This window comes from Lathyrus oleraceus, chromosome 3, assembly GCF_024323335.1.
Source record: "Lathyrus oleraceus cultivar Zhongwan6 chromosome 3, CAAS_Psat_ZW6_1.0, whole genome shotgun sequence".
NCBI lineage: Eukaryota > Viridiplantae > Streptophyta > Magnoliopsida > Fabales > Fabaceae > Lathyrus > Lathyrus oleraceus.
Window position 1 is genome coordinate 76,474,236 of NC_066581.1, and position 15,357 is coordinate 76,489,592.

At 29.0% G+C, this 15,357-nt stretch overlaps 1 protein-coding gene across 1 annotated transcript; it reads right to left on the bottom strand.

Annotated features, from left to right (window-relative positions):
- Nucleotides 1-404: 404 nt before the first annotated feature.
- On the bottom strand, nucleotides 405-845 carry LOC127128930 (potassium transporter 1). Its single transcript, XM_051058282.1, has 2 exons — nucleotides 631-845; nucleotides 405-559 (listed from the first exon to the last, which is right to left on the bottom strand). The coding sequence occupies exons 1-2, from the start codon at nucleotides 811-813 to the stop codon at nucleotides 410-412; spliced, it is 333 nt and encodes a 110-aa protein (XP_050914239.1). The 5' UTR covers nucleotides 814-845; the 3' UTR covers nucleotides 405-409.
- Between the last annotated feature and the right edge of the window lie 14,512 nt (nucleotides 846-15,357).

Genomic DNA, 15,357 nt, shown 5'->3' on the forward strand with positions numbered 1-15,357 from the left:
ATATCACATTATAATATCTTGATCCATTAAACCATAATTATAAGAATTGCTATGAAATCTAAATATTACTAACAGAGAATACATCAAATTTCATTTTTATGATACTCTTTTTCTTCCCATGATATTCGTACGTAGTTTTATTTACTCTTATAATTCATAAGTCATTCCAACTTTGACCATACGTTTGTGAGGAATGTCAAATAACTTTTCACTCTGTCTCAAGTTTCTCTTCAAAAAATTGTAGGCATAATCAATCAAAATTCTTTTTCCAAAACCAGCTCCTTTACTAGCAATCACCTCATTTTCACCGATCAAATGGACAACACCAGCTCTTGATGCTTTCTCAATTGTCTCAATCTCTTTTTCAATTGCCTCTTGGACTCTTTCTTCATCACTAATTTCTTGTGATTTATCGCCATGGATAAACATAGTCCTTCATACTTTTCCGATGTATGTATAAGACGCTTGAAAACACATACAACGGAGAAGTTCCGATGTCTCCGTAAACTATTCCGAGACTTTGAAACGCCAGTTGCAGTATTATCGCCATGGATGAACCCTGCAAAATCATTATTCATTAATATCATACAAAATTATTATCCCATGAAAGATGGAAGAAAGCATGCATACGTTAGAGTGATGGACGTGAGAGGTTGTGCGAGATTCAATCTCAAGAGAATCATTTCTTCGAAACTTTTGATGTTTCTGGTTTTGGAGTTGTGGTATAGTGGGATGATTAGAAACATGGATCTCTTGAAAATTATCCATGTTCATCACAACTATCTCTTCTTCTTCTTTTGTTTCTAAAGCCATTTTAATTAAGAGAGTATCTTGTTAATAGTTGAGAAGATGTTTGTTTAAATAGAGAAGATGAGAAGAAGGATCATGTGTTAAAATATCCCATGATGTCAGCTTAAGCGCGTTTTGTTTTACTAGTAAACATGCGGTTACATTAAATTCATAATCTTTATTGATACAAATTATGTCATAATTTATTATTGCATATATAATATTACGATAATGCTAACTTATGCTCCCAATGACACATGTTAAGAATCCCACAAATAAAAAATTTGTATTGAAAAAATAGATAAAATTATTAATTATAACTTTCTAATAAATTCAATACACAATTTCCAAGATATTGTTTCTATATTTATCTCTTAATTGGTGTCCCAAGGACACAAATTAACATTACCCATATTATCATTGGTATTATGTTCTTAAGTATCTCGAATTTGGTGTACACTATCATAGTTCTTAATCTCTTAGGATATTTAGTTTTTTCTATTAACAAATACCATTCAAATACACATTGGTATACCTCTTAGGTGTGGAAGCAAACATTTCCTCTCTTTACAAGCATTGAGCGTGTGGTATAGTAATTGGATTTGAATAAGTATTGTCAAATGACCTTTTTTTTTGAGAACTTTGATTCAAAAGAAATTTCATTGTTGAAAATTAGGATTGTAGTCTAAAAATTATAAGGATTAGATTAAGTAGGCTTCACATGTCATCTAGTTTATGTTCAGTCAAAGGTTTAGTTCATTAGTCACGTGATTACTGTTTACAGCTTTCAACCTTCACTTGGTATTGCATCAATTTGCAACATTCAATTTCAATTGAACATTTTTCAACTTTTTCTGCCCCCATCACATTAAAGATGGTTGTTTTATTTTTCTCTTTATATATTTGTCTATTAAATTAAAAAATGTGTTTGGTTCTCTAGTTATCAAAATTAATTTTGAATTAATTAATAATGTAAAACTTATTCAATATTTTTAATAAATAATACAATTTCATATTTATTTTTTACTATTTTCTTAAAATTATTCTTAAGAAGAAAATAATTTTTAAAATATAGCATTGATTTTAACATATTTAATTTTATAAGTGGGAGAATATGATTCAAAACTTTTACCTATTCTACTTATGTTTTAGAACGTAAATTGCAAATCAATTTAGAGGTGATCAATCCATAAATATATTTTATCAATAATAGAAGAACAATACATTATCATAGATGCATAGATGCATACAAGGTTATGTCTTAAGATGAAGAAATCATCCCTCGCAAAAGAGGCGTTTAGTAATTTATGGTGCAAAAAAAGAATAAAGAGTTTGAGAATTATTTTATGAATAATACAAGAGATAAGTGGGCTCCAATGTGAGGAGCCTCTTCTTTTGCTTTAGAACAACACAAAAATACTTCTCTCTATCAAATTTAGGTATGGCAGTGGGGTGTTATTTTCAGATATACCAGCCTTGCCCATACCTCCTTATACCTACCCCCAAGCCTTGCCATACCACCTTGTACCTACCCCCAAACCCTATTAGGGATGATTATTGATTAGTGTTTTCAGCTTCCAAACTAAACTTGGTGTTTGCATCCATTTGCAACATGCAATTTCAATTGAATCTTTTTCAACTTTTTCTGCCCCCATCACATTAAAGATGACTGTTTTATTTTTCTCTTTATATATTTGTCTATTAAATTAAAAAATGTGTTTGGTTCTGTAGTTATCAAAATTAATTTTGAGTTAATTAATAAAGTAAAACTTATTCAATATTTTTAATAAATAATACAATTTCATATTTATTTTTTATTATTTTCTTAAAATTATTCTTAAGAAGAAAATAATTTTTAAAATGTAAAATTGATTTTAACATATTTATTTTATAAGTGGGAGAATATGATTCAAAACTTTTACCTATTCCACTTATGTTTTAGAACGTAAATTGCAAATCAATTTAGAGGTGATCAATCCATAAATAAGCATTAAGATCATATATTTTATCAATAATAGAAGAACAATACATTATCATAGATGTATAGATGCATACAAGGTTATGTCTTAAGATGAAGAAATCATCCCTCGCAAAAGAGGTGTTTAGTAATTTATGGTGCAAAAAAAGAATAAAGGGTTTGAGAATTATTTTATGAATAATACAAGAGATAAGTGGGCTCCAATGTGAGGAGCCTCTTCTTTTGCTTTAGAACAACACAAAAATACTTCTCTCTATCAAATTTAGGTATGGCAGTGGGGTGTTGTTTTCAGATATACCAGTCTTGCCCATACCTCCTTGTACCTACCCCCAAGCCTTGCCCATACCTCCTTGTACCTACCCCCAAACCCTATTAGGGATGATTATTGATTACTGTATTTTTAGCTTCCAAACTTCACTTGGTGTTTGCATCCATTTACAACATGCAATTTCAATTGAACCTTTTTCAACTTTTTCTGCCCCCATCACATTAAAGATGACTGTTTTATTTTTCTCTTTATATATTTGTCTATTAAATTAAAAAATGTGTTTGGTTCTGCAGTTATCAAAATTAATTTTGAATTAATTAATAATGTAAAACTTATTCAATATTTTTAATAAATAATACAATTTCATATTTATTTTTTATTATTTTCTTAAAATTATTCTTAAGAAGAAAATAATTTTTAAAATGTAGAATTGATTTGAACATATTTAATTTTATAAGTGGGAGAATATGATTCAAAACTTTTACCTATTCCACTTATGTTTTAGAACGTAAATTGCAAATCCATTTAGAGGTGATCAATCCATAAATAAACATTAAGATCATATATTTTATCAATAATAGAAGAACAATACATTATCATAGATGCATAGATACATACAATGTTATGTCTTAAGATGAAGAAATCATCCCTCACAAAAGAGGCGTTTAGTAATTTATGGTGCAAAAAAAGAATAAAGGGTTTGAGAATTATTTTATGAATAATACAAGAGATAAGTGGGCTCCAATGTGAGGAGCCTCTTCTTTTGCTTTAGAACAACACAAAAATACTTCTCTCTATCAAATTTAGGTATGACAGTGGGGTGTTGTTTTCAGATATACCAGTCTTGCCCATACCTCCTTGTACCTACCCCTAAGCCTTGCCCATACCTCCTTGTACCTACCCCCAAACCCTATTAGGGATGATTATTGATTACTGTGTTTTCCGCTTCCAAACTTCACTTGGTGTTTGCATCCATTTGCAACATGCAATTTCAATTGAACCTTTTTGAACTTTTTCTGCCCCCATCACATTAAAGATGGCTGTTTTATTTTTCTCTTTATATATTTGTCTATTAAATTAAAAAATGTGTTTGGTTCTGCAGTTATCAAAATTAATTTTGAATTAATTAATAATGTAAAACTTATTCAATATTTTTAATAAATAATACAATTTCATATTTATTTTTTATTATTTTCTTAAAATTATTCTTAAGAAGAAAATAATTTTTAAAATGTAGAATTGATTTTAACATATTTAATTTTATAAGTGGGATAATATGATTCAAAACTTTTACCTATTCCACTTATGTTTTAGAACGTAAATTGCAAATCAATTTAGAGGCGATCAATCCATAAATAAGCATTAAGATCATATATTTTTTCAATAATAGAAGAACAATACATTATTATAGATGCATAGATGCATACAAGGCTATGTCTTAAGATGAAGAAATCATCCCTTGCAAAAGAGGTGTTTAGTAATTTATGGTGCAAAAAAAGAATAAAGGGTTTGAGAATTATTTTATGAATAATACAAGAGATAAGTGGGCTCCAATATGAGGAGCCTCTTCTTTTGCTTTAGTACAACACAAAATACTTCTCTCTATCAAATTTAGGTATGGCAGTGGGGTGTTGTTTTCAGATATACCAGCCTTGCCCATACCTCCTTATACCTACCCCCAAGCCTTGCCCATACCACCTTGTACCTACCCCCAAACCCTATTAGGGATGATTATTGATTACTGTTTTCAGCTTCCAAACTTCACTTGGTGTTTGCATCCATTTGCAACATGCAATTTCAATTGAACCTTTTTCAACTTTTTCTGCCCCCATCACATTAAAGATGGCAGTTTTATTTTTCTCTTTATATATTTGTCTATTAAATTAAAAAATGTGTTTGGTTCTGTAGTTATCAAAATTAATTTTGAGTTAATTAATAAAGTAAAACTTATTCAATATTTTTAATAAATAATACAATTTCATATTTATTTTTTATTATTTTCTTAAAATTATTCTTAAGAAGAAAATAATTTTTAAAATGTAAAATTGATTTTAACATATTTAATTTTATAAGTGGGAGAATATGATTCAAAACTTTTACCTATTCCACTTATGTTTTAGAACGTAAATTGCAAATCAATTTAGAAGTGATCAATCCATAAATAAGCATTAAGATCATATATTTTATCAATAATAGAAGAACAATACATTATCATAGATGCATAGATGCATACAAGGTTATGTCTTAAGATGAAGAAATCATCCTTCGCAAAAGAGGTGTTTAGTAATTTATGGTGCAAAAAAAGAATAAAGGGTTTGAGAATTATTTTATGAATAATACATGAGATAAGTGGGCTCCAATGTGAGGAGCCTCTTCTTTTGCTTTAGAACAACACAAAAATACTTCTCTCTATCAAATTTAGGTATGGCAGTGGGGTGTTGTTTTCAGATATACCAACCTTGCCCATACCTCCTTGTACCTACCCCCAAGCCTTGCCCATACCTCCTTGTACCTACCCCCAAACCCTATTAGGGATGATTATTGATTACTGTGTTTTCAGCTTCCAAACTTCACTTGGTGATTGCATCCATTTACAACATGCAATTTCAATTGAACCTTTTTCAACTTTTTCTGCCCCCATCACATTAAAGATGGCTGTTTTATTTTTCTCTTTATATATTTGTCTATTAAATTAAAAAATGTGTTTGGTTCTGCAGTTATCAAAATTAATTTTGAATTAATTAATAATGTAAAACTTATTCAATATTTTTAATAAATAATACAATTTCATATTTATTTTTTATTATTTTCTTAAAATTATTCTTAAGAAGAAAATAATTTTTAAAATGTAGAATTGATTTTAACATATTTAATTTTATAAGTGGGATAATATGATTCAAAACTTTTACCTATTCCACTTATGTTTTAGAACGTAAATTGCAAATCAATTTAGAGGCGATCAATCCATAAATAAGCATTAAGATCATATATTTTTTCAATAATAGAAGAACAATACATTATTATAGATGCATAGATGCATACAAGGCTATGTCTTAAGATGAAGAAATCATCCCTTGCAAAAGAGGTGTTTAGTAATTTATGGTGCAAAAAAAGAATAAAGGGTTTGAGAATTATTTTATGAATAATACAAGAGATAAGTGGGCTCCAATATGAGGAGCCTCTTCTTTTGCTTTAGTACAACACAAAAATACTTCTCTCTATCAAATTTAGGTATGGCAGTGGGGTGTTGTTTTCAGATATACCAGCCTTGCCCATACCTCCTTATACCTACCCCCAAGCCTTGCCCATACCACCTTGTACCTACCCCCAAACCCTATTAGGGATGATTATTGATTACTGTTTTCAGCTTCCAAACTTCACTTGGTGTTTGCATCCATTTGCAACATGCAATTTCAATTGAACCTTTTTCAACTTTTTCTGCCCCCATCACATTAAAGATGGCTGTTTTATTTTTCTCTTTATATATTTGTCTATTAAATTAAAAAATGTGTTTGGTTCTGTAGTTATCAAAATTAATTTTGAGTTAATTAATAAAGTAAAACTTATTCAATATTTTTAATAAATAATACAATTTCATATTTATTTTTTATTATTTTCTTAAAATTATTCTTAAGAAGAAAATAATTTTTAAAATGTAAAATTGATTTTAACATATTTAATTTTATAAGTGGGAGAATATGATTCAAAACTTTTACCTATTCCACTTATGTTTTAGAACGTAAATTGCAAATCAATTTAGAAGTGATCAATCCATAAATAAGCATTAAGATCATATATTTTATCAATAATAGAAGAACAATACATTATCATAGATGCATAGATGCATACAAGGTTATGTCTTAAGATGAAGAAATCATCCTTCGCAAAAGAGGTGTTTAGTAATTTATGGTGCAAAAAAAGAATAAAGGGTTTGAGAATTATTTTATGAATAATACAAGAGATAAGTGGGCTCCAATGTGAGGAGCCTCTTCTTTTGCTTTAGAACAACACAAAAATACTTCTCTCTATCAAATTTAGGTATGGCAGTGGGGTGTTGTTTTCAGATATACCAACCTTGCCCATACCTCCTTGTACCTACCCCCAAGCCTTGCCCATACCTCCTTGTACCTACCCCCAAACCCTATTAGGGATGATTATTGATTACTGTGTTTTCAGCTTCCAAACTTCACTTGGTGTTTGCATCCATTTACAACATGCAATTTCAATTGAACCTTTTTCAACTTTTTCTGCCCCCATCACATTAAAGATGGCTGTTTTATTTTTCTCTTTATATATTTGTCTATTAAATTAAAAAATGTGTTTGGTTCTGCAGTTATCAAAATTAATTTTGAATTAATTAATAATGTAAAACTTATTCAATATTTTTAATAAATAATACAATTTCATATTTATTTTTTATTATTTTTTTAAAATTATTCTTAAGAAGAAAATAATTTTTAAAATGTAGAATTGATTTTAACATATTTAATTTTATAAGTGGGATAATATGATTCAAAACTTTTACCTATTCCACTTATGTTTTAGAACGTAAATTGCAAATCAATTTAGAGGCGATCAATCCATAAATAAGCATTAAGATCGTATATTTTATCAATAATAGAAGAACAATACATTATTATAGATTCATAGATGCATACAAGGTTATGTCTTAAGATGAAGAAATCATCCCTTGCAAAAGAGGTGTTTAGTAATTTATGGTGCAAAAAAAGAATAAAGGGTTTGAGAATTATTTTATGAATAATACAAGAGATAAGTGGGCTCCAATGTGAGGAGCCTCTTCTTTTGCTTTAGAACAACACAAAAATACTTCTCTCTATCAAATTTAGGTATGGCAGTGGGGTGTTGTTTTCAGATATACCAGCCTTGCCCATACCTCCTTATACCTACCCCCAAGCCTTGCCCATACCACCTTGTACCTACCCCCAAACCCTATTAGGGATGATTATTGATTACTGTGTTTTCAGCTTCCAAACTTCACTTGGTGATTGCATCCATTTGCAACATGCAATTTCAATTGAACCTTTTTCAACTTTTTCTGCCCCCATCACATTAAAGATGGCTGTTTTATTTTTCTCTTTATATATTTGTCTATTAAATTAAAAAATGTGTTTGGTTCTGTAGTTATCAAAATTAATTTTGAGTTAATTAATAAAGTAAAACTTATTCAATATTTTTAATAAATAATACAATTTCATATTTATTTTTTATTATTTTCTTAAAATTATTCTTAAGAAGAAAATAATTTTTAAAATGTAAAATTGATTTTAACATATTTAATTTTATAAGTTGGAGAATATGATTCAAAACTTTTACCTATTCCACTTATGTTTTAGAACGTAAATTGCAAATCAATTTAGAGGTGATCAATCCATAAATAAGCATTAAGATCATATATTTTATCAATAATAGAAGAACAATACATTATCATAGATGCATAGATGCATACAAGGTTATGTCTTAAGATGAAGAAATCATCCCTCGCAAAAGAGGTGTTTAGTAATTTATGGTGCAAAAAAAGAATAAAGGGTTTGAGAATTATTTTATGAATAATACAAGAGATAAGTGGGCTCCAATGTGAGGAGCCTCTTCTTTTGCTTTAGAACAACACAAAAATACTTCTCTCTATCAAATTTAGGTATGGCAGTGGGGTGTTGTTTTCAGATATACCAACCTTGCCCATACCTCCTTGTACCTACCCCCAAGCCTTGCCCATACCTCCTTGTACCTACCCCCAAACCCTATTAGGGATGATTATTGATTACTGTTTTCAGCTTCCAAACTTCACTTGGTGTTTGCATCCATTTACAACATGCAATTTCAATTGAACCTTTTTCAACTTTTTCTGCCCCCATCACATTAAAGATGGCTGTTTTATTTTTCTCTTTATATATTTGTCTATTAAATTAAAAAATGTGTTTGGTTCTGCAGTTATCAAAATTAATTTTGAATTAATTAATAATGTAAAACTTATTCAATATTTTTAATAAATAATACAATTTCATATTTATTTTTTATTATTTTCTTAAAATTATTCTTAAGAAGAAAATAATTTTTAAAATGTAGAATTGATTTTAACATATTTAATTTTATAAGTGGGATAATATGATTCAAAACTTTTACCTATTCCACTTATGTTTTAGAACGTAAATTGCAAATCAATTTAGAGGCGATCAATCCATAAATAAGCATTAAGATCGTATATTTTATCAATAATAGAAGAACAATACATTATTATAGATGCATAGATACATACAAGGTTATGTCTTAAGATGAAGAAATCATCCCTTGCAAAAGAGGTGTTTAGTAATTTATGGTGCAAAAAAAGAATAAAGGGTTTGAGAATTATTTTATGAATAATACAAGAGATAAGTGGGCTCCAATGTGAGGAGCCTCTTCTTTTGCTTTAGAACAACACAAAAATACTTCTCTCTATCAAATTTAGGTATGGCAGTGGGGTGTTGTTTTCAGATATACCAGCCTTGCCCATACCTCCTTATACCTACCCCCAAGCCTTGCCCATACCACCTTGTACCTACCCCCAAACCCTATTAGGGATGATTATTGATTACTGTTTTCAGCTTCCAAACTTCACTTGGTGTTTGCATCCATTTGCAACATGCAATTTCAATTGAACCTTTTTCAACTTTTTCTGCCCCCATCACATTAAAGATGGCTGTTTTATTTTTCTCTTTATATATTTGTCTATTAAATTAAAAAATGTGTTTGGTTCTGTAGTTATCAAAATTAATTTTGAGTTAATTAATAAAGTAAAACTTATTCAATATTTTTAATAAATAATACAATTTCATATTTATTTTTATTATTTTCTTAAAATTATTCTTAAGAAGAAAATAATTTTTAAAATGTAAAATTGATTTTAACATATTTAATTTTATAAGTGGGAGAATATGATTCAAAACTTTTACCTATTCCACTTATGTTTTAGAACGTAAATTGCAAATCAATTTAGAGGTGATCAATCCATAAATAAGCATTAAGATCATATATTTTATCAATAATAGAAGAACAATACATTATCATAGATGCATAGATGCATACAAGGTTATGTCTTAAGATGAAGAAATCATCCCTCGCAAAAGAGGCGTTTAGTAATTTATGGTGCAAAAAAAGAATAAAGGGTTTGAGAATTATTTTATGAATAATACAAGAGATAAGTGGGCTCCAATGTGAGGAGCCTCTTCTTTTGCTTTAGAACAACACAAAAATACTTCTCTCTATCAAATTTAGGTATGGCAGTGGGGTGTTGTTTTCAGATATACCAGTCTTGCCCATACCTCCTTGTACCTACCCCCAAGCCTTGCCCATACCTCCTTGTACCTACCCCCAAACCCTATTAGGGATGATTATTGATTACTGTTTTCAGCTTCCAAACTTCACTTGGTGTTTGCATCCATTTGCAACATGCAATTTCAATTGAACCTTTTTCAACTTTTTCTGCCCCCATCACATTAAAGATGGCTGTTTTATTTTTCTCTTTATATATTTGTCTATTAAATTAAAAAATGTGTTTGGTTCTGCAGTTATCAAAATTAATTTTGAATTAATTAATAATGTAAAACTTATTCAATATTTTTAATAAATAATACAATTTCATATTTATTTTTTATTATTTTCTTAAAATTATTCTTAAGAAGAAAATAATTTTTAAAATGTAGAATTGATTTTAACATATTTAATTTTATAAGTGGGATAATATGATTCAAAACTTTTACCTATTCCACTTATGTTTTAGAACGTAAATTGCAAATCAATTTAGAGGTGATCAATCCATAAATAAGCATTAAGATCATATATTTTATCAATAATAGAAGAACAATACATTATCATAGATGCATAGATGCATACAAGGTTATGTCTTAAGATGAAGAAATCATCCCTTGCAAAAGAGGTGTTTAGTAATTTATGGTGCAAAAAAAGAATAAAGGGTTTGAGAATTATTTTATGAATAATACAAGAGATAAGTGGGCTCCAATGTGAGGAGCCTCTTCTTTTGCTTTAGAACAACACAAAAATACTTCTCTCTATCAAATTTAGGTATGGCAGTGGGGTGTTGTTTTCAGATATACCAGCCTTGCCCATACCTCCTTGTACCTACCCCCAAGCCTTGCCCATACCACCTTGTACCTACCCCCAAACCCTATTAGGGATGATTATTGATTACTGTTTTCAGCTTCCAAACTTCACTTGGTGTTTGCATCCATTTGCAACATGCAATTTCAATTGAACCTTTTTCAACTTTTTCTGCCCCCATCACATTAAAGATGGCTGTTTTATTTTTCTCTTTATATATTTGTCTATTAAATTAAAAAATGTGTTTGGTTCTGCAGTTATCAAAATTAATTTTGAATTAATTAATAAAGTAAAACTTATTCAATATTTTTAATAAATAATACAATTTCATATTTATTTTTTATTATTTTCTTAAAATTATTCTTAAGAAGAAAATAATTTTTAAAATGTAGAATTGATTTTAACATATTTAATTTTATAAGTGGGAGAATATGATTCAAAACTTTTACCTATTCCACTTATGTTTTAGAACGTAAATTGCAAATCAATTTAGAGGCGATCAATCCATAAATAAGCATTAAGATCGTATATTTTATCAATAATAGAAGAACAATACATTATCATAGATGCATAGATGCATACAAGGTTATGTCTTAAGATGAAGAAATCATCCCTTGCAAAAGAGGTGTTTAGTAATTTATGGTGCAAAAAAAGAATAAAGGGTTTGAGAATTATTTTATGAATAATACAAGAGATAAGTGGGCTCCAATGTGAGGAGCCTCTTCTTTTGCTTTAGAACAACACAAAAATACTTCTCTCTATCAAATTTAGGTATGGCAGTGGGGTGTTGTTTTCAGATATACCAGCCTTGCCCATACCTCCTTGTACCTACCCCCAAGCCTTGCCCATACCTCCTTGTACCTACCCCCAAACCCTATTAGGGATGATTATTGATTACTGTTTTCAGCTTCCAAACTTCACTTGGTGTTTGCATCCATTTGCAACATGCAATTTCAATTGAACCTTTTTCAACTTTTTCTGCCCCCATCACATTAAAGATGGCTGTTTTATTTTTCTCTTTATATATTTGTCTATTAAATTAAAAAATGTGTTTGGTTCTGTAGTTATCAAAATTAATTTTGAGTTAATTAATAAAGTAAAACTTATTCAATATTTTTAATAAATAATACAATTTCATATTTATTTTTTATTATTTTCTTAAAATTATTCTTAAGAAGAAAATAATTTTTAAAATGTAAATTGATTTTAACATATTTAATTTTATAAGTGGGAGAATATGATTCAAAACTTTTACCTATTCCACTTATGTTTTAGAACGTAAATTGCAAATCAATTTAGAGGTGATCAATCCATAAATAAGCATTAAGATCATATATTTTATCAATAATAGAAGAACAATACATTATCATAGATGCATAGATGCATACAAGGTTATGTCTTAAGATGAAGAAATCATCCCTCGCAAAAGAGGTGTTTAGTAATTTATGGTGCAAAAAAAGAATAAAGGGTTTGAGAATTATTTTATGAATAATACAAGAGATAAGTGGGCTCCAATGTGAGGAGCCTCTTCTTTTGCTTTAGAACAACACAAAAATACTTCTCTCTATCAAATTTAGGTATGGCAGTGGGGTGTTGTTTTCAGATATACCAGTCTTGCCCATACCTCCTTGTACCTACCCCCAAGCCTTGCCCATACCTCCTTGTACCTACCCCCAAACCCTATTAGGGATGATTATTGATTACTGTGTTTTCAGCTTCCAAACTTCACTTGGTGTTTGCATCCATTTGCAACATGCAATTTCAATTGAACCTTTTTCAACTTTTTCTGCCCCCATCACATTAAAGATGGCTGTTTTATTTTTCTCTTTATATATTTGTCTATTAAATTAAAAAATGTGTTTGGTTCTGCAGTTATCAAAATTAATTTTGAATTAATTAATAATGTAAAACTTATTCAATATTTTTAATAAATAATACAATTTCATATTTATTTTTTATTATTTTCTTAAAATTATTCTTAAGAAGAAAATAATTTTTAAAATGTAGAATTGATTTTAACATATTTAATTTTATAAGTGGGATAATATGATTCAAAACTTTTACCTATTCCACTTATGTTTTAGAACGTAAATTGCAAATCAATTTAGAGGCGATCAATCCATAAATAAGCATTAAGATCATATATTTTATCAATAATAGAAGAACAATACATTATTATAGATGCATAGATGCATACAAGGTTATGTCTTAAGATGAAGAAATCATCCCTTGCAAAAGAGGTGTTTAGTAATTTATGGTGCAAAAAAAGAATAAAGGGTTTGAGAATTATTTTATGAATAATACAAGAGATAAGTGGGCTCCAATGTGAGGAGCCTCTTCTTTTGCTTTAGAACAACACAAAAATACTTCTCTCTATCAAATTTAGGTATGGCAGTGGGGTGTTGTTTTCAGATATACCAGCCTTGCCCATACCTCCTTATACCTACCCCCAAGCCTTGCCCATACCACCTTGTACCTACCCCCAAACCCTATTAGGGATGATTATTGATTACTGTTTTCAGCTTCCAAACTTCACTTGGTGTTTGCATCCATTTGCAACATGCAATTTCAATTGAACCTTTTTCAACTTTTTCTGCCCCCATCACATTAAAGATGGCTGTTTTATTTTTCTCTTTATATATTTGTCTATTAAATTAAAAAATGTGTTTGGTTCTGTAGTTATCAAAATTAATTTTGAGTTAATTAATAAAGTAAAACTTATTCAATATTTTTAATAAATAATACAATTTCATATTTATTTTTATTATTTTCTTAAAATTATTCTTAAGAAGAAAATAATTTTTAAAATGTAAATTGATTTTAACATATTTAATTTTATAAGTGGGAGAATATGATTCAAAACTTTTACCTATTCCACTTATGTTTTAGAACGTAAATTGCAAATCAATTTAGAGGTGATCAATCCATAAATAAGCATTAAGATCATATATTTTATCAATAATAGAAGAACAATACATTATCATAGATGCATAGATGCATACAAGGTTATGTCTTAAGATGAAGAAATCATCCCTCGCAAAAGAGGTGTTTAGTAATTTATGGTGCAAAAAAAGAATAAAGGGTTTGAGAATTATTTTATGAATAATACAAGAGATAAGTGGGCTCCAATGTGAGGAGCCTCTTCTTTTGCTTTAGAACAACACAAAAATACTTCTCTCTATCAAATTTAGGTATGGCAGTGGGGTGTTGTTTTCAGATATACCAGCCTTGCCCATACCTCCTTGTACCTACCCCCAAGCCTTGCCCATACCTCCTTGTACCTACCCCCAAACCCTATTAGGGATGATTATTGATTACTGTTTTCAGCTTCCAAACTTCACTTGGTGTTTGCATCCATTTGCAACATGCAATTTCAATTGAACCTTTTTCAACTTTTTCTGCCCCCATCACATTAAAGATGGCTGTTTTATTTTTCTCTTTATATATTTGTCTATTAAATTAAAAAATGTGTTTGGTTCTGCAGTTATCAAAATTAATTTTGAATTAATTAATAATGTAAAACTTATTCAATATTTTTAATAAATAATACAATTTCATATTTATTTTTTATTATTTTCTTAAAATTATTCTTAAGAAGAAAATAATTTTTAAAATGTAGAATTGATTTTAACATATTTAATTTTATAAGTGGGATAATATGATTCAAAACTTTTACCTATTCCACTTATGTTTTAGAACGTAAATTGCAAATCAATTTAGAGGCGATCAATCCATAAATAAGCATTAAGATCATATATTTTATCAATAATAGAAGAACAATACATTATTATAGATGCATAGATGCATACAAGGTTATGTCTTAAGATGAAGAAATCATCCCTTGCAAAAGAGGTGTTTAGTAATTTATGGTGCAAAAAAAGAATAAAGGGTTTGAGAATTATTTTATGAATAATACAAGAGATAAGTGGGCTCCAATGTGAGGAGCCTCTTCTTTTGCTTTAGAACAACACAAAAATACTTCTCTCTATCAAATTTAGGTATGGCAGTGGGGTGTTGTTTTCAGATATACCAGCCTTGCCCATACCTCCTTATACCTACCCCCAAGCCTTGCCCATACCACCTTGTACCTACCCCCAAACCCTATTAGGGATGATTATTGATTACTGTTTTCAGCTTCCAAACTTCACTTGGTGTTTGCATCCATTTGCAACATGCAATTTCAATTGAACCTTTTTCAACTTTTTCTGCC

What these genes read in the sequence shown, in the direction of transcription:
- LOC127128930 (XM_051058282.1), bottom strand. Translation starts at nt 813, where the DNA reads ATGGCTTTAGAAACAAAAGAAGAAGAAGAGATAGTTGTGATGAACATG. An exon ending in CTCACGTCCATCACTCTAAC is followed by an intron (nt 560 to 630) that starts GTATGCATGCTT and finishes ATGATTTTGCAG; the next exon opens with GGTTCATCCATGGCGATAAT.